We start from the raw sequence: 20,068 nt of genomic DNA, 5'->3' as shown, positions 1-20,068 counted from the left end.
GGGGTGCTGTTGTGTCCGCCATTTTGCGATCAGGCTCCACTGTCGCCGCCATTTTGTGAGCGTGCTCTGGTACAGCCACCACTTCAGTCACAGACATTGTGTCGCGTTGCTCCTCCGCGACATCCACAGTAAACAAAGATCCGACAGTCAACAAAGCATAATCCATGAACTGAGCGAGTGATGAACGTGGACCCTCGCGTCTAAGCTTAGCCCTAAGAGGTTGGTTTATGCCATCGCAGAAAAACTCTATCAATAAACAGTCAGAATAGTGAGAATAGTGAGCGATGGCTAAAAACTCTCGGATATGGTTCTCCAATGATCGTGGACCCTGTTACAAAATCCTGGGCTGACGAGACGAGAGGCGTGCGGATCCATGTGCAAGCTTTATTTCACAAGAGAAGTGGTCATACACTGGCAGGGTCGATCGATGGCAAACAGGAATATGGCAGGCAAAACACAAGAATAGTCCCAGGGCTAGCGTAGGTCACCGATCGGCAGACAGAATCACAGGGGCGAGACGAGAGGGAAAAATCCAGAAAAACAGGCAAAGATCAGAAACCGCGAAAACAGGCAAGGCAAAAACAAGGAAAACTCAGAGACTCGGAATGGGGTACGGGCTAAACAATACTCAGCAGAGAAAGGTGGTTAGAGTGGGTGTTATATAGTGAGTGAGGTGATAGAAACAGCTGTGTGCAATGAGTGCAATCAGTGCAGTGTGCAAATAGTGCAAAGAATGATGGGATATGTAGTCCGGGGTGCTATGCAACAGTTTGTGTTGTGCGAGAGTCAATGTAATGGAAAGGGTGACCTCTGGTGGTGAATAAACGGAAGTCCATGGACAGGATTCGTGACAGTTTGTTATTTTACTTAACAAAAAGTCTAAATCCTTAATAAAGGTGTACCAAGCAGCATAACAAGATATTTCACTTTAGTTTTTTTACTTTTTTACTAAGATTTTACTAAGATTGTGTGAGGAAAACGCACACGTTATTGATTCAGACGGGATTTAAATTGCGAAGCAAGACTGTAACATGAAGTCACTTGTCTCTTCAGTGGGAGTTCATTACAACAGTTTTCATAAGCACTATGGGATTAGTTTTCCAAACAGTGTTTGGATTTCAGTTATTAACAGTGCACGCCTGTGATTTCATGTATTGATTTGGACTGGACTAGTTAATAATGTGGGTGGGAGTCTGTTGTCTGGATATTGGCATTATGGAAGGCCATGTGCAACACTTAATTAAATTTATGGGTAATAAAATCTATTTTTTGAAAATTATATACATCATTAAGGGAAGTAATTAATTAGGTTTCAGTTCTGAGCCATTTCTGCGAGTGAGGTCTTTAGATTACATTTCTCAGAATACCTTGGATTTAGCTGAAAAACTACAGTTAATTTGCTTTGTAATTTTTTACAGAGGTTGTGTGAGAAAAGCACAGATTTGCATGAGATAAAACAAGGTGAACAAGGAAAACTTGTCTTATATGAACAGGGCTTTAAACACACTTTAACAGACTTTCTTTCCAGGGAACGTGATTGTGACTGAGCCTCAGTTGGGTTTTTCCCTAACCCTTTGGCTTTTTTTCATTGTGTGTCGTGCGAAGGGTGTGCTGGAGAGCTTTCTGGGTACAGCGGTGTCTGGAGCCATCTTCTGTCTCTTGGCTGGGCAGCCTCTGATCATCCTCAGCAGTACGGGGCCAGTGCTGGTGTTTGAAAGGCTGCTCTTTAACTTCAGCAGGTGCGTCATTATCTTTGTTCAGAATGTGTCATCACAAACTAACTCCTGCATATACTGACTATTTAGCAGTTAACTGAAACTTAGATTCTGTAAATAAAGCTTACTGAAGTGTTCAGTACATATTGATTTCCAGCGCTGGTCATAGGTATACCATTCAAAGGTTATGGGTCAGTACAATAATTTTGTTTGTTTAAGAAATGAGTACTTGTATTCACGAAGGATGCATTAAATTGATCAAACGTCACAGTAAGGACTACCATATTACTAAAGAATTATTTTAAATAAATGCTTTTGATCTTTCTATTCATCAGAGTATCCTGAAAAATATCTATTACAGTTTCCACAAAAATATTAAGCATCACAACTTTTTTAACATTGACAATAATAAGATGTTTCTTGAGCACCAAATCAGCATATTAGAATGATTTTTGAAGGATCATGTGACACTGAAGACTGGGAAAATGGCTTGTGAAAATTCAGCTTTGCCGTCACAGGAATAAATTACATTTGAAAATATATCAAAATAGAAAACACATAATAAAATTTCGCAATATTACTGTTTTCACTATATTTTTTGATGAAATGAATGCAGCCTTGGTGAGCATAAGAGACTTCTTTCAAAAACACTAAAAATGTACCCCACCCATACTTTTGAATGGTAGTATGCTTTTTATTGCTGTATGATTTGAAAATTGGAGGGGCATGAGTTCATTTTCTGTTCATACTATCCTCCACAGGGATCATGATTTTGACTACTTAGAGTTCCGTCTTTGGATCGGTCTGTGGTCGGCCTTCTTCTGTCTAGTCCTGGTGGCCACTGACGCCAGTTTCCTGGTGCAGTATTTCACCCGATTTACAGAAGAGGGCTTCTCCTCGCTCATAAGCTTCATCTTCATCTATGACGCCTTCAAGAAGATGCTGAAGTTGGCTCATTATTACCCGATCAACTCAGACTATAAAATGGATTACGTCACACAATATGACTGCATGTGTATGGCACCCACTGATGGTAAGACCTGGTACATCTCTTTCTCTGATGTTTTCTTGTTTTGAAGTTTTAGATACTAAACCTTCATTCATTGCAGGTTTGTAAACGTACCTGAATTTTTACTTTCATTTTAAATTGTGAATGGCCTTCCTAAGTCTCCGACATGTCCACACCAGATGCAAGAAACGATGAGTGCTGCCGAACAGGAAAAAAAGATTACTGATGCATATGTAACATTACTTTGCTCAGTGAAGCAGATATGATGTAGCACAAAGTGACCTTTTCCCCTTGCTTGGGATCCAAAATGTGCTACTTTGAGTTCAAGTGGAGTTACCATACTTTCATTCCTCTTCTTGACTACATGGTGTTTAAATTTCTCATATTCTTCAGTCTATTAACCTTTAGCAAAAGAGTTTTGAATCTCCCTGGGATTGCAAGGCATGTGATTGGCTGTTAGCCACTGATGTCACACATTTATGTGCACACGCTCCACAAACTCAGGATCAAAGCCTGAGTTGACAAAGAAAGTTGATGATCAGCATCATGGCACCAACAAAGCCGGATTGGAGTGGTTTGGTTTTGTCAACTCGAAACTAATCCTGTAACTCTGAATTTGTTCAATTTACCATCATGGTACAGGCCCCAGGTCTAATGTTGCTTTTCGAGTTTACAAGTATAAAGGTGCTGTCACATTTACTGTTGTATGAAGAATTTTTACTGTCAAAATCCATTCGTTTTAATTGGAATCCACCCAATCAGGAATTTAACCAGGGCAAAATATTTCATTTTGCAGGTTTCTGAAAGGGTCCAAGCTGGTCATGTGAATTCACCATGCTGACCAACAGAAAGCTGTTTGGTTTGAAAGTGACTTCTGTGTGAGCTGTGCTTCATGCATCGCCACACAGAAAATTCACAGAAATTTCGCTAATGTGATGCCACCTTAAAGGGGTGGTCACACTGCAGTTTATGTTCCACTGACTTTTTCATTGAAAACTTTAAATCTGCAGGATTGTGCAGTAAAGTGGAGTAGACTGAATATATTTATATTTTGAATGTTACATGTTGAATTTTAATGTAATTTGTTAAAAAAAAAAAGATGCTGCAGAGTGTGACATATTACAACCGTTGCAATGTCTGTAGAAAATTTTGCTTGCTCAAAGTCTATTGTGACAGCGGCTTCAGTCAAGTCAATTTATTAGCAACTTAAGTGTAACTTGAGTTTCCATCTCTGACGCTATAAAAAGAAGACTGCAAGAACAGGAATGGATGCAGTCTACAGTCATCTGCTGTGTTTTTTTTTCATGCAGGTTTTATATTGTGTGGAAGAATATGTTAGTCAATTATCACACTGGGACTGTTTGATATTCAGACCACTAAACAATTACAATTGTTGAAATTTTAAAGTAATAATTACTTAAAATAATCTCTTGTTTGTATCTGTGTAATGTTTTGGTGGCTGAGTTAGCAACAATTTTGACATTCACTTGTGCTTTAGTGATGATAGATCTGTTTATAGTGCTAGTGGTGTGTGTGTGTGTGTGTGTGTGTTATGGCCTCAGTAGGAATGAAGGAGCAATCTAGGGGGCGGATGTGGTTTGGGGTTAATCTCCTCCATGCGTGTGGTGAATTAAGACCATACAGCGGGTGGGGCTCTTATCCACTCACGCTGCTTTCCTCTAAACCACTGTTTGCTCCTCTTCGGCCTCCCTCGACTTCTCTCCAATCCCGATGCTCTAGAGAGAAACAACAGCTGTGTGGAAATTAGTTCCAGTGAGGGGAACCCAGCAAAGAGACTCTTTAAAAATTAAAGCTGTGGACAACTGGTTCCCATTAACAGCAGTCATTGCGATCTGGTTGGCACGTATGCTGTGCTTGACTCACCCGCGACCATGATAAAATGCTATCACTTGTGCGAGCATCTGCTTGTGAAATCTGTCATGTTCGTTGAGAGTTTAAAGGATTTAAGGGTAAAAAAAAATAGTGACATCTGAGTCTATAGTACAAATGAATAGCACAAATGAAAAATATTATACATTTTTTACATTTAAATTTAAATTACAGATAAAATGGTAAAATTGGTCGCAAAAATGAGAAGCGAAAACCTTTCTATTTGTAATTTTTCTAATTTATTTGTATTTGCATTATTTCTGTATTTTAAATTACAAAGTTTCAGAATTTTCCAAAATCCTAAAACATTGTTTATTTCCAGGTTTAAATAAGATTGTTTTTTTTTGTGGTGGATTCAGATGTTGGAACCCCACTGCATGTTTTCGGTTCTTTCTGAAGGCCACTTTTGAAACCTTTGACCTTTGTGTTTTTCAGTCAATTCTTCAGATGTGTACACTGATCCGCTTGATTCAACATTTGTCTGGACTGTAAACTACAGCGATACTGTAAGTGTTTCAAAACATCACTGAAATATGCGTAAGGCTGGAATACACTACATGACTTTTCAAATCTGAACACATTTGAAAACTCTAGGCATTATACACTTGCCAGCTTTGTAAAATGTTACAGAGGAAAAATTGAACATCATAAACATGCTCCTCATTGCTAGGAGAAAGAGGACAAAGAAAGACATAATATGTGTCCTAAAATTGGCTAAAAATATCAAGCATGTTTGATATCCTGGATGGAATTATAGTCTGAAAAACCTAAAAAAAAAATCGAAGTTTGAGCTCATTATATACTACATGATTTTCTGTGAAATCTGTCAATTGCTGAAAATCTGCAGACTGGCTCTTACTTTTATCAACTAGCATTGGCTGCTCCAGACTAAAAAAACAGTATAAATATCTGGATAAAACTTGTGTAGTAGTGTATTCCAGCCTTAAGACTGGTTGGATTAATTGAGGTCACCATATAGAACACATTAGAGACAACTTCCTTGTCCTTGTTATGTTCAGAAAATGCATGGTGTTTTTTAATCCTTAAATTGTTGGCTGTTTCCTAAAACATTTTATCCAGACCTGCCTGACATTTTGTCCTCTTCTATAGAAAAACTGGGCTCCCAGTTGTGAATAATATAGATCTCTCAATAGTTCCATTCAGATGAAGTCCTCAGTTAATTGAAATATAATGCCCAAATCCTTGCCAACATCTTTGTAACTGAGTGAGCCATAGCTCATGTTTCGCACCTTTTGTGCAAACTTGAACAGTAACAGAGTCATTGTAAAACTTCAGAGAGGTTGAAGACAACAAAGTATCTGCCTTCAAACAGAAACTGGAGAGCTTTTAATGTTCTGCAACTTTCTTTGTTCATAACACATGTCACTCAACTTTAAATGAATGTCTTGGGTTCATGTTAGATCTGTGTGCTGATGCTGATCACCACAGGAAAACAATTTCCTCTCATCATTCAGTTATTATAATCACGTAAATGCACAAAGAAAGTCATTCAAATTATTTAGAATGGTTTTATAAAGTCAGTCAACAGGATCTGACTTATTGCTGCTACTCTCATGAAAGAAAGAGTTACAAGGAGTGACATGATTTTCTGTGAATGAACATCTTAAATTTTGTTTTTTAAGTTTGATCCAGACACCTTTTGATTTGATGTTCTGATTATGTGTCTTTGTGTCATTTGTGCAGCGCTTGAATGCCAGCTGGTCCTCACTGTCAAAGAAGGAATGCTTGAAATACGGAGGGGAGTTAGTGGGCAAAGCCTGCGACTTTGTGCCCGACATCACCCTCATGTCCTTCATCCTGTTCTTTGGCACCTACACCTGCTCCATGTGTCTGAAGAAATTCAAGACAAGCCCATTCTTTCCTACTACTGTGAGTAGCCAATCTGTGGCTCTAATCATACTACATGTGTAGAGGCAATATTTAGCCAAACCCTGTCTCTAATCCATATACTGCGGGCAGTTAGACAAAAATTGTTTTGTCAGTCCAGTCTCTGATTCTAATCAATACTGCTGTTATTGAGGGAAAAGTCTGCTGATGTGATGCTCATTACTTAGTCTCTAAAAAAAAACAAACATCTTTTTTCCCCATTTTTCCATCTTAGGTGAGGAAACTCATAAGTGACTTTGCTATTGTCCTGGCTATTTTGATCTTCTGTGGTGTCGACGCTCTGGTTGGGGTAGATACGCCAAAGCTCATAGTGCCAAGCGAATTTAAGGTAAACTTTCTGTCCACATTGTCTGTCTGTTACTGTAAAGTGATGATCCCTCTGAGGTGCACTTCTAATATTTCTCCAGACCTACAGTAAGTACTGTTCAAAAGTGTGGGGTCTGTAAGATTTTTTTTGAAAGAGGTCTATTATGCTTTATATATTTTATAATGTAATTTATTCTTGTGTTAGCAAAGCTGAATTTTCAGCAGATGATCCTTCAGAAATCATTCTAATATGATGATTTGCTGTTCAAGAAACATTTATTATTATCATCAAAGTTAAAAAAAAAAACAGTTGTGCTCCTTAATGTTTTGTGGAAACATTTTTTTCAGGATTCTTTGATTAATAGTAAATTCAAAAGAACTTTATTTGAAATAATACTATAATATATACATAAAATAACATTGTTGTAACAAATGCACTTGATCAATTTAATGCATCCTTGTTAAATAAAATTATGAATTTCTTTAAAAAAAATCTTACTGACCCCAGACTTTCGTACTGTATTATGTGTCCAAAAATATCCAAAAAGTTCTATAAAAATTTATAATATCTTATAATTATTTTTCCTGCAGTTATCTAGAAAAAACAACTAGCATAATTTGCAGTATATACTAATATAATAAAATTTATTTAAAATAAGTTTTTAAAATAATATTTATTTCAAATAAGTTTTGTTCACTGTATAAACAGAATAATGGGAAAAATAGCCAAATCAAGAGTTGATCTGTTCTGTATTAGCTATTTATTTATTTGTATAAAATGTTATTATATGTTATTTATTTTTGTAAAATGGTTTTGGAACAGTGAACACTGCATGGGTCGTTACATGGGGTGTTTCTACTCAGGTGGCCCGAGGGTCTGCTTAATAGAAATAGATTTTGTTCAGGAAAAACAAGTATCAGAGGTACACTGGCTGGCATCCATGTTTGCTGCATCTTATGTACTGATTCACTGTCAATGCCAATCCACTCAGGACGTTACTGTTTGTATCCTGTAAACATTTGCCAAGTGCCCTGACTGCAAACTTCTGTGATCCTCAAACTGCACTCCTCTCAAATCCTCAGCCAACTAGCCCAAACCGTGGCTGGTTTGTGCCTCCGTTCGGAGGGAACCCCTGGTGGGTGTACCTGGCAGCAGCTTTGCCTGCCCTGCTGGTCACCATCCTGCTCTTCATGGATCAGCAGATCACCGCTGTCATTGTCAATCGCAAGGAGCACAAGCTTAAGGTAGGCCTGCCGTGAGTCTGCTGTGTGATACTCTCCCGAGCCAGAAGGTTTATCACGCTCACTCTGAGCCACCCAGGACCACAGGAAACACTTGCAGTGCCGTGGGCGACTATATCGGGATATTTATAGAAAGTCTTTTACGAATATAGCTCTTTATCTTTTGTCTGGAGGATGTGAATCAGAACTTGGGGTCAAAAATAGCATTATTTAAACAGATGGTCTGAGGCAAGTCAAAAGGGGAAAAAGCTGTACATCAATAATGCAGGAATTGATATTTATATTCTTAATACTGAACTGAAAACTTAAAGAAAAGCAGTTTGATTTTGTAATATACTGAGTTTGTAAAATGACAGCTAGAAAGGCTTTGTTGATAATCAAGAATTGTATGCTACTAGGAATTATAGACTACAAATTCTGAAAAAATATATTTAAATTTTTTTTTAATTCAAACTCTTGAGTTAAAACTTCACCAAGCAGTTTCACCTCAACGTCACACTTTTGGTCCAGATTCTGAGTGGAACAAAGAGGAATTGTGAATCAGACAAAAGCAAACCATTTATTCTCTTTTGACCTGTAATGTGACGTGAGACTGGCCTCAAAACATTGTGGCCTCTCACTATAATGCCTCCCAATGGAAGAGCTCCTATTGTTATCTCTGTGAGAATTACACTGCCCTGGTGACATATTGTGCTGTACTTTTGTGTGATGCAGAGTAGTTTTATTTGTTACAATAAAGCACTCAAGAAAACTGATGGCTTATTTAAAGGGACTGTTCACCCAAAAATGAAAAATTCTGTCATTGTTATTTCGCCTTCATGTCAGTCGAAACCAGTAGACTGCTATTTTTCTGTTCAATACAAAAGGAGAAGCTCTTTTCCATAAAATAATTCATAGTGACTACCTCTCTCAAGACTATTACAAGACAAGTATTGCAGAATATCACTGTAAAAATGATTGTAGCAATTAGCCATCACAACTTAAATTTTAGTAAAATAACTTTACTGGATTTAACTTAAGATAACTCAAATATCCAAGTTATCACTTAATACTTCACAATTCCAGTTGACTAAACTTAAAATTTGAAGGCAGCACAAACACTTTTTTATGAGTAGAAACAATTTTTATACTGTAACAGTATACTGCAATAGCTACAACATATTCAGTATATATGATTTTATTTATTAATGGATTTATTGAATGGATGCTGCATTATTGGGACCTTATTTGTCCCAAACCCTAAAGCTTACCCCTACACCTACCCCTAACCCTAACTATATTAGACCTGCTCAAAGGTCCAGAAAGAGAGCAGCGGTTTTGAGCACGGTAGCAAAATTAGCTGCATGCATCAAGACTGGCTATCTGGACATGTAAATAGATTCAGTATTATTTTCTTATGGTGCTTTGTTTGTTTTGGACCTTGATAGACTTGATCGAGACATTGGAAAATGGAAAAGAGCTATTTGAATTATCCTTTTATGTTCAATTATGACAGCAAAAATAGCAGCATGCATGTTTGGAGCTACGAGAAGCTGCGTAAATAATGTGAAGAAAAAAAATAATTACTGGGCAAACTATTATTGTAAAATGTTACCGAACACTATAATCAGTCATAAAATGTTTATGATTGCTCTTATAGCATTTTGTAAGCAACCTCTTTTCTCTGTCTTGATCAGAAAGGTGCAGGCTATCATCTGGACTTGTTCTGGGTAGCTGTGCTGTTAGCAGTGTGCTCTTTCATGGGTCTGCCCTGGTATGTAGCTGCGACAGTTATTTCCATCGCCCACATTGACAGCTTGAAGATGGAGACAGAGACGTCGGCCCCTGGCGAACAGCCCAAATTTTTAGGTGTCAGGTATGTTCTAAAGAAAAAAAAGACGAGGTGATATTTGGTGGTTCCTGTGTATTTCTAGAGTGTCGTGGCATAAAACTGAAGGATCTGACTATGACAGTAAAGCTTTTGCGTCACTCGTTGACTACAGAGTTGGGTTCAGTGGGACGTCTGTTAAAAGGCTACATGTTGGACTGAACTCCAGGGGGCTTTATTGATGCAGCTGTAAGCTGAACAAACGTACTGTAAACAGGCCTAGTTCTGCTGAAAACACACTCCCAGTATTTAGGTTGCACTTTTAACACTTCTCTGGTTTGGTTAATTCCCAAAGTATTTCAGGTATTAATGATAAACATTAATAATAAAAATCTGATTAATATTATAATCAGAAAGAATCATTAATAATTAGGGAAAGAATCATTAATAATTAGGGAAGTGGAATCTTCAACCATTAGATCCCACTTCCCTAATTATTAATGAGGGAAGTGGGATCTAATGGTTAAAGGTGTGAGCTGGTAACTTACATGTTGCAGGTTTAAACATAGAAACTATAACCTTTATGCCCCTGATCAAGGAACTACACTCCAAGTTACTCCAAGGGGTACAACGGTCACTCTAATAGGTGTACTGCAAGTCACTGTGGATAAAAGCATGTGCCAGTTGACTTCTTCCTGTAATTAAAACAATGATACACTGCATGTTTGTTTGTCTAAGAAGACTGTATAGCTATGTTTTTTTTGCTGTATGCACCTGTTAGTAATGGGTGCAGCTGAAATAGCCAAACCTGCTAATTAGAGGAGGGTGTCCACATACACTAACATTCAAATATTTGGAGTCAGTAAGATTTTTTTTAAAGAAATTAATGCATTTATTCAGCAAGGACACATCAGATTGATTGAAAGTGACACTTATAGTATTAATTTTTTTTTTCTCAAATAAATGCTGTTCTTCTGAACTTTCTATTCATCAAAGACTCCTGAAAAAAAAACTATCACAGAAATGTTTCTTGAGCACCAAATCAGCATTTTTGTAATTGTCTCCTCTTCAGGGAACAGAGAGTTACTGGTGTCTTTGTCTTCATCCTCACCGGTCTGTCTGTCTTTATGTCTCCTATCCTCAAGGTAACAATACGATACATCCAGTCGCATCAAACACACTGCTGCATGTGTGTGATTTTCTTTGTCTGTTCTCAAACACATAATGGCTTTGAATGTCTCAATAATTATTTCCTGTAGTTTATACCAATGCCAGTGTTGTATGGAGTCTTCCTCTACATGGGTGTCGCTTCACTCAACGGAGTTCAGGTAAGTTACCGACACGATTCTGCGCCATTCAAAACTCAACTGAAAAAGCCTTTTAAATTAAATTTCTGGGATGTAGAATTATATTTCAAATTTGAATTTGAGAAATTGGAATAAAATCGTTATACAATATAATTTGGGGTATTTCCAAACAGATTAGATTATTTTATAATCACTATTTGAAATAGTTTGACAGTAACTTAGCTGGGAAAAGTATATATATTTTTTTTTTGAGTATTGCTCTTTGGTTCTCAGTTTATGGACCGGCTCAAGCTGCTCCTCATGCCTGCCAAACACCAGCCAGACCTGATCTACTTGCGGCATGTCCCATTGAGGAAGGTCCATCTCTTCACTTTCATCCAGCTGCTTTGTCTGGCGCTCCTCTGGATCCTGAAGTCCACTGTGGCTGCCATTGTTTTCCCCGTTATGGTTAGTCACCTCTTTTTAGCCGTTCTTGATTTAACAAGCATTAATGTTATAAGCGGCTTTGACTGCAAAACTGAGAGCTTCAGGTCTAAAAATTGCACTACCTGTCAAAAAGTTGGAATACTTACGATTTTTTTGTTTTGTTTTGTTTTTGAAAGAAGTTTCTTTTGCTTACCAAGACTGCATAAGAGACTTCTTTCAAAAGCATTAAAACATCTGAATTATTCAAAACTATTAACTAGTAATGTACTTGTGCCAGTTATTGCATCCCACTAGAAAAACAGATCAAATGTTACATATTTGTCATAATATTAACTCTCAAGTGCTGTATATTTTGTAGAACGCAACTGTTTCATCATCTGTAGTATATGCACTGAACTGAAAGAGCACATTTGCTATTCTCTTTGGTCAGATCTTGGCTCTGGTTGCTGTGAGGAAGGCATTGGACTTAATCTTCTCCCAGCTTGACCTCAGTTTCCTGGATGATGTCATACCTGAGAAGGACAAGAAAAAGAAGGAAGATGAGAAGAAAAAGAAAAAGAAGAAACAAGGGAGCATAGACAGTGACATGGAAGATGTGAGTGTCCTGAAAAATAGCCACAAACTGTTTTAATGTTAGTATTAAGAACACTTTAGACTTTAAAGGTGACATATCATGTAAATCTGACTTTTCCAGGTTTTAAGTGCTATAGTCAGGTCCCCTGTGCATCTACCAACCAAGAAAATGTGAAAAAGATTAACTCAGTAACTTTGTTTTGATAAGCTTTTTTCTGCAAGCGTCTGAAAAAACAAGCTCATCTGATCTCGCTCCCATAGTGACGTTGCAAAGGGATCTCATTATAATATTACCGCCCCTTAGCGCAAAACCACGTTCATATTCGCGCGATTTTTTGCGCAGCTCATCAGTGAACAACGGCTCTGTGTAGTTAATGCTGCTCAATGTGAAAGCACGCACGTGATGGAGATTTACCGCTGATTACAGAACCGGCTTTCTGACAAGATGCGCGTTAAATAACGCATGCGATTTATCGTGCAGCCCTGCTGTATATTGCTGCTGCCTGCCACACAGATCTAAAATAAACATGCAATTTATTTCCCAGCTTTTCCCAGTTTACCTTCACAGTCATGACCTACTTTTTTTGTAACTTATGCGTGTTAGTATATACTTATACTTAGTTTAGTACTCACATGCTGTGACAGCCGCTTTCTGTCCGTGTGCTTCGGATGTGTGCACTCAGAAAACCGTATCTGAAGTTTAAACTCGTATGGTTTAAAACGCATGATTTCAGCATGATAAACATGGTAATCAGAACCAAAACAGATGTTTTTTAGCAGGTACGAGCTGTAATGGCGCAACTCTATTCGGGAAAAGGGGGCGGGGAGCAGCAGCTCATTTGCATTTAAAGAGCTATGTTTGAAAACAGCGTGTTTCTGCTTCCACTCAAAATGGGCATTTTCAAAATGATATAATAAATGATCTGGGGGGTATTTTGAGCTAAAACTTCACAGTTACATTCTGGGGACCCCCTTATATTACATATTGTAAAAAGGGGCATAATATGTCACCTTTAAGAAAAAGTTCACTTAGTTGCCCTTTAATAATATGCTTTAATACCTGTGTATGATACACATTATGACTGGTAGACACATTTGACTGGTAGTCTATCCATCCATCCATCCATGGAGGATGAACTACGCTGGTGTGTGTAGGTTCAGCTCCTAAAGCTCTTTTTGACCGTTTCTCCCCGTGCAGTCTGACTGTCCTTACAATGAGAATGTCCCCAGCATTAAAATCCCAATGGACATGATGGAGCAAGAGCCTTTTTTAGGAGATAAGGCCTCTGACAGTGAGTAGACCGGACCTGGGGCCTCACCTCAATTCAAACCTCTTGAATGATTCAGCATGAGCGTTTTGCTTTCTCTTCCTTTCATAACGTGGTGCATGCTACCACTTGCTCCTCTGTCACATCTCAGTCCTCTATAGCAACTGACAACTAAAACTTTTTTTGTCATCTTTTTTTTAGTCATTTTAGTATGTAACAAACCGTAGGAAATGTTTTCTTTTCAGCTAAAACTTGTAACATCCTAATAGTTGTATTAAGATCGTATTATCTAATGAAAATGCTAATTAAAATATTCCCATGAAATCCCAGATATACAATCGTTGGACATCTTTAGTCTTCAGTTATTCTGTTTGCTTTTTTGTATGTACTGAGCTGGTGCTGTTGATCCTGTATGGTGTAAAAGCATGATGGTGGTATATAGTGCATGTGTTAGCAGAATGTAAAGCCGTGCATGTGCTAATAATAGACCATGTGTCCCTCTTGCAGGAGAAAAGTCCCCTTCATTCACTGACCGATATACATCGTGCTGAAAAGCGGCACTACTTTCAGACCAGCCCGATGTCAAGGTACGCGTCTTAAGCTGTTGTGTGTTAGTAATATGTAATTATAGTATGGATGAATAACAACATAGAATATTAAGAATGTGTGAAGCAGAGCACTCTTAAGAACATCAAATGTACACATTAAATGATTAGATAAGTGTTTCAGATTTTGTATACTTGATAAAAAAGGGGGTATGCATTACTATAATTCAGTAAGATCAAGATGCTTACACTAAAAGTCACCTTTATTTCTTTCAACATCACAATTTATCAAGGCTTACATAATGCCTTTATACTACTCTTGTTAGTTGTTCAAGAACATTCTTTGAACCACGGGTTAAATAGTATCAAAGAAATTCTTGGTAGTTACTGGGAAATAAATTGAATAGCTGTTTGTAAGTTGACTTGTCTTTTTCAGTTCAGAGAGACTGCCATTAAATGTGCCTCAGATTAAAATAGATATGGACCCAGATGACAACAATGGCTGCTACTGGAGGAGTCGAGGGTCTGAGACGTCCATATAACTCCTCCAACCAATCAGCTACATAGATTTTATTAGCTCTTGCGATTTGCAGAAAGCCATTTGCCAAGGGATATTTTGTAAAGACTGTTCCCCATCATGGATCCATTCTGTGAAGACTAAATAACAGCTTGAGGAATGCTTGTCTTCCACTCACTTAATCACTACGGTTTGCAAGTTGTAATTCCTAAACTACTATGCAATTCAGTTCAATATTTCACTTACTGTATGTGCTGAGCTGTAAAGAAATGCTGTAGCTGTTTTTACACAGTTCCACAACTACCATTATTCATCCAATACAATATGAATCTTCACTTAACTTGACACTATTTTCCTTTTCCTTTATTTTTTTGCTCCTCTACCTCTGCTTTACATGGTAGGCATTATGTAAAAAAGAATTAACTTTTTCATTTTTTTTATTTGCACAGCATGAGATCTTAATGTTGATCTTTTTTTTAATGTACATCTTGAGCAAACTATTCAGCAAATGACTTCAGTTATGAAGAGAGAGAACAACTGTGACAATATATTATAATATTTAACTTGATTAACTTTTTAATGATGGTTAATGTTAATGATTGGAATTGAACCTGCTGTTTTTCATATTGTTTCATTTAATATAGTGTGGTTTTAAATGTAATTTGTTTCGTTTTACGAACAATATTTATGCCTAATTATCCAAACACGTTCTAATAAGCTTGATTAATTAAGAAAGCCTAATAATTCATTTTGCGTTTCAAGTCTGGTTAGGCATTTGCTTTGTTACCTGCTTATGGAAAAAGTCTAAAAGAATAAAAGTCTACGTGTATAACCTACATGTACTCGAGGGTCTGTTGTCCTTCAAATGATTTACCTAAGTGGCTTAAACCTGAATTGCAATAATATGTGAAATTTCTTTAGGTTTAAGGTTGTCTCGTGTAATTCAGATCACTTTTTTAATTGTGCTTTATTTTATGGATGTCATATTGCAAGTTGTGTCATTTGTAAAAAATGTCAGAAAATGTCAACAGTGTGGTACATACATTTGAATGAAGATGACATTTGTGCTGAGTGTCACATGTCACAAAACATGTGACAAAAAAAGTGCATGTCCTAAACATGTTCTCTTTGATCCTTCAAGAACTCGGTGTCCTTTGTTGATTCCTGCTAATTTGTAATTATTTTTCCTCTTGCTTTCAAAAAACAAAACAAAAGAATACAAATTGTAGTATAAAATATTTTCAAAATCAACTTTTAACCTTGTAAGTACACGTTTTTTTAACTTATATTTTTGGGGGTACCTAAAGATGAAATATATTGTGAAAGCATGTCTGGGGAAATTCTTGAACGTTTAAACAATGCTAAATGTTAATTGTAGAGTGTGTAACAATGATACATTTTTAATCAAGTTTTGTGACTTTTTAGAACAAAACAGCTGAAATTATTTTAGAATGTATATTTTTCAAAGCAAATGAATATTAAAAAACAGAATTTATTAAATGGTCTCCTGATTTATTTTTGTGTTACTGTTTTCATACTTTTGTCCTCCTTTAATAACATTTTATCTGATACATAGGGTAAATAACCCCACCAAAATCATATTTCAATGTTAGACCAAAAAAAAAAGTTTTGCTTCATTAAAGGTATTTGCAAACGTGAACAACTCACTTTATTGTAGACTCACAATATTTCTATGGTAGTCTCCACTGCAGCCCCAAATGTGGGTCATTTGCTTTATATAAACACTTTTTATTCAAACCATTTGAAATCAAACTTACTTTACCATGTCTTTACAAATTATGCTGCTGCATCAATATCCAATTAAAAGAAAATCTAGTTTTGTAATAATGTATTTGGGGACAAAAAACAATCTTTAGGTGGGTTTTCAGCCTCGTTTTTGAGACATTTATTAATAATAATTAATAAATAATGATCTTGCACTACAACAGCTGTGTCTTAAGTGTTAGCTGTTCACTGAAGATGGCACAATGTCGCCATCTAGTGTTTACAATTAACACTGCCCAGAGTAGTGGCAGGTCCCATGACATGCACTTTAACATCTAATTTAGTAATTGTACAATATTATAAAAGTGCTTTGGGACATTTTATGAAAAAAAGTTGCATATAGTACTTCAGTGGTCTAGAGTAGAGTGGAAAGCTACAATTTGCCAGCCAAAGATAAATTTTAGGAAGATGATAGAAAATGTTTGTAAGGGAAAGAGAAATAAAGACTTTGAAATGTTTGATGTCAATTATTCAAATATTGCAGTTTAAAATTGCATGCAGTCACAAGAAAATCTTTCCCCTGATGCTCATTTCTACTAATATCACTTTCCAAGCCTTTCAAAAGCATTAGCATTATTACACCATAATGTGACAACCTTTCCACATCAGCAAGACTGTCAGGCTGCTCATGACAAACAAAATGCAGGATAATTAGACGTTTGCCTGTTTCTTTTCAATATAGGAGAAAACTAACTAATGGCGTATTTTAAGAATTTAGACATTCCAAAGTAAATGCACACACTCAGACCTGCTCTGTTTTATATACATTTTAAATTTAATGTACATATTCAAATATACAGTATTTGTGATAAAGATATTCATGCAATGTAATCTATAAAAATCATGTAAAAAACCATAGCTTACAGACAGTAAACTCAAAAATCATAAAATTTTCAGTTCTTTTCATGTTAAGCGAAACTAACGTATAGTCCATGTAGATGTATTTATGAGTTATGGTGCTTTTGTCCAGCCGACCGCAAGGGTTTCAGGAGAAATTCAGTACATCTTCTTGGCCTTTCATCATTCTTTTGTTCTGCTGCATTAGACGTGATCCAGACAGCTGTAGCAGACAGACGCGAGTCCCTGACTCTATAGACTGTCTGTTCTGTTCTGATCAATACGTTACCATCTTAGTACAGGAAGAACATGTTTTAAGGCCTAAAAACATCTATTTTAGATCGTTTATGTGGTGTACACTCCTTACCCAGAGTCCCCCGTCCACAGTACATCACCATCAGAAACATTTGAAATTGATGCATAACAACTCAGCATTAAGCTGCATGCATGAACTCGATATAAAAACGACTTTAATTAAATCCAAAAGACCCGACAGCACCTCAGAATCACCGGAACGCAGATAAACAGATGTGAAAAAAGTTGAAGATGTTTTTTTTTTTTTTACAGCAGTTTTTGAATTGGGAAAAGGAACCTACTGAAGTTGAAGTCTGCTTCTGTGCTGGTGGAGCAGCTCGATAAGGAAAAGTTCCATGTTCGAAATACAGTTGGAAAAGCCTTCATCAACAATGAAAGTTACAGAGATGGTGATGTTTCCATCTCAAGCTCTGTGTGCCCAGCTAATGGAACATTCTCCCTGTTGAAAAAACCAGCATATGCTGGTTAGGTATGTTTTGACGCTGGGATGCTGGTCCTTTGCCAGCACATGACCAGCATAAACCAGCAAAAGACCAGCATAAACCAGCAAAAGACCAGCATAAACCAGCAAAAGACCAGCATAAACCAGCAAAAGACCAGCATAAACCAGCAAAAGACCAGCATAAACCAGCAAAAGACCAGCATAAACCAGCAAAAGACCAGCATAAACCAGCAAAGGACCAGCATCCCAGCGTCAAAACATACCTAACCAGCATATGCTGTTTTTTTCAACAGGGTTCTAGGAAATATTCTGGGAAGGTACTCTCAAAGTTATGAACAAACGTTCTTCCAGTATGCTTAATAGAATGTTCATTAAAAGTTATCTTTAATGTGTTCTCAAACATTAGCACACAAAAACAAACAAACGTTATTGTTACATTTTTTCATGGAACCTTTTTTTCCCCTGAAATGTTTTAGTTGCACGTTCATCTGTTTTTTAAATGTTACTACTTGTTTCAAAATGTTCAGAGAACATTCAGAAGTAACGTTCCCATAATGTTTGCAAAATTATCAACTGAATTGTTCCCTTAACACTCGCAAAACCAAGAAAAAATGTTTCTAATACATTTAAAAATCTATGAATTTTAATTGTTCAGATAACGTTTAGAAATAATGATTTTATAACTCAATGGAAACGTTGGGTTCATTGACATTATGGCTCCATGTCGCCCTAAGATCCTCATGTGATCAAAACAAACCATTAGCATTTTAAAAGGTTATAGTATAAGAATCCTGTTGAAGAAAAATGTTGAAATGGCTCACTGATGGCGATGGCGTGGGTGAAATGAAATAGCCTATCCAAGGCCTCCATAAATGCAACGTTTGAATGGGGGGCGTTCAGAAGAACCTGTGTTTCATGGATTTGGACTGTTGAATAAGTAATACAGTTAATCAGTGTGCATTGTTTTGCATTTAACAAAAGGGTGCATTTTACCTTGATTGTCACTCATATGTGTGAATGTCATCTTAATGGTGCTTTGTGTTTTACTTCCTGCTATGGATTGCTTTATATTTTTCTGACTGCCAATAAAATGTATAAAGGAGAATCTAAAACCCATCTTCACAAAAGAGATTTTAATTTAACTTGTGTATCTTATCAGGAACCTGACAAGGAGATACGTTAAAATTCTCAGGTAATTCCACAGCACCTACAATAACTTACATTCTATTCACAAGTACACTTTTTTTATTTAACAAAAAAAAGTATCTTTTTTTTTTGTTGCTAAAAATTTATTGAAATCGACTGAAGTATACAACAATAAACCACATTCATTCACACATTTCTTGTCAGTCACTTTGCTAAGAAAAACTTTTTTAAATGTACATGAAAGCAAATGCAAAATGGAAGAGTCTTCCCATGTGTGATGAAACACCATAGCAACAACAGAAATCATCTTATCGTAGACGTTGTTGTTCACGTTAAAGGTTATTCATACAGAAGCCTAATACAATCACACTGCAAATGCCACAAGTCTCATGAGCTAAAAGAGCAAAGTGAACAGAGGACAACAAACAAACTCTTTGAAGCAAGTGGAAAGTTTATTTAAAGAGAATAAAACATCTCAGATGGTGAGAGGGATGATATTTTCCATTAGAGAGGGAATTTAGAAGATCTCTTCATCCAATATAATTGCTGGCGCACAAAAGAGTCTTTAAACAGTGTCGTCGTCATATTTAATAACATCCTCTGTCTGAAAAAGAAAACATGAGTTTTAATCAAACCTGATTTTAATAACTGTATTAAAGTCTATTCATTAATTCAAACGACCTGTAACCTGATCTGAGATCTGCTTGTCCTGGTGATGAACTGTTGGGACGAAAATTCTGTCAACATTTCTTGTTTAACACAAAGCCATTAACTTCCATAGTATGGGGGAAAAAAAGATACTATGAAAGTCAATGACTACCAGCAACTGTTTGTTCACCAATATTCTTCAAAATATCTTATTTTGTGTTCAACAGAAGAAAGAAACTCATACAGGTTTGAAATGACATGAGGGTGAGTAAATGATGACAGAATTTTCATTTATGTTTGAACTTTAAGTTTCTTTTTTATTAAGTTTAAGTCTATCTTGTAAGCAGGGGTTAAACTGGGATTTGATATGTGTGTGTGTGTG

General features: G+C 36.6%; 2 protein-coding genes across 11 annotated transcripts in view; one reads left to right on the top strand and one right to left on the bottom strand.

Annotated features, from left to right (window-relative positions):
* Positions 1-14,929, top strand: part of LOC107700079 (electrogenic sodium bicarbonate cotransporter 1) — an 82,027-nt gene extending 67,098 nt beyond the window's left edge. For 6 of the 10 annotated variants that reach the window (XM_016501601.1, XM_016501598.1, XM_016501600.1 and 3 more), the window contains 13 exons: positions 1,606-1,739; positions 2,477-2,748; positions 5,050-5,120; positions 6,319-6,504; positions 6,737-6,850; positions 7,912-8,073; positions 9,747-9,925; positions 10,950-11,022; positions 11,137-11,205; positions 11,458-11,631; positions 12,041-12,205; positions 13,959-14,038; positions 14,433-14,929. In XM_016501601.1, coding sequence (XP_016357087.1) covers positions 1,606-1,739; positions 2,477-2,748; positions 5,050-5,120; positions 6,319-6,504; positions 6,737-6,850; positions 7,912-8,073; positions 9,747-9,925; positions 10,950-11,022; positions 11,137-11,205; positions 11,458-11,631; positions 12,041-12,205; positions 13,959-14,038; positions 14,433-14,538 — 1,785 coding nt within the window. In that variant the 3' untranslated portion in view covers positions 14,539-14,929. Of the gene's footprint in view, positions 1-1,605; positions 1,740-2,476; positions 2,749-5,049; positions 5,121-6,318; positions 6,505-6,736; positions 6,851-7,911; positions 8,074-9,746; positions 9,926-10,949; positions 11,023-11,136; positions 11,206-11,457; positions 11,632-12,040; positions 12,206-13,381; positions 13,476-13,958; positions 14,039-14,432 lie in introns of all 10 variants that reach the window. The other 4 variants (XM_016501606.1, XM_016501605.1, XM_016501604.1 and 1 more) reach the window with 1 other exon arrangement.
* A 4,540-nt stretch (positions 14,930-19,469) lies between these two features.
* LOC107700082 (vitamin D-binding protein-like) overlaps positions 19,470-20,068 on the bottom strand; it is a 7,139-nt gene continuing 6,540 nt past the window's right edge. Inside the window, exon 4 of the mRNA XM_016501607.1 lies at positions 19,470-19,642. Within this exon, the coding sequence (XP_016357093.1) occupies positions 19,604-19,642 (39 nt within the window). The 3' untranslated portion in view covers positions 19,470-19,603. The remainder of the gene's footprint in view (positions 19,643-20,068) is intronic.

This window comes from Sinocyclocheilus anshuiensis, unplaced genomic scaffold, assembly GCF_001515605.1.
Source record: "Sinocyclocheilus anshuiensis isolate Anshui unplaced genomic scaffold, SAMN03320099.WGS_v1.1 scaffold983, whole genome shotgun sequence".
NCBI classification, from domain to species: domain Eukaryota; kingdom Metazoa; phylum Chordata; class Actinopteri; order Cypriniformes; family Cyprinidae; genus Sinocyclocheilus; species Sinocyclocheilus anshuiensis.
This window is presented reverse-complemented; position numbering and strand designations above follow the sequence as displayed.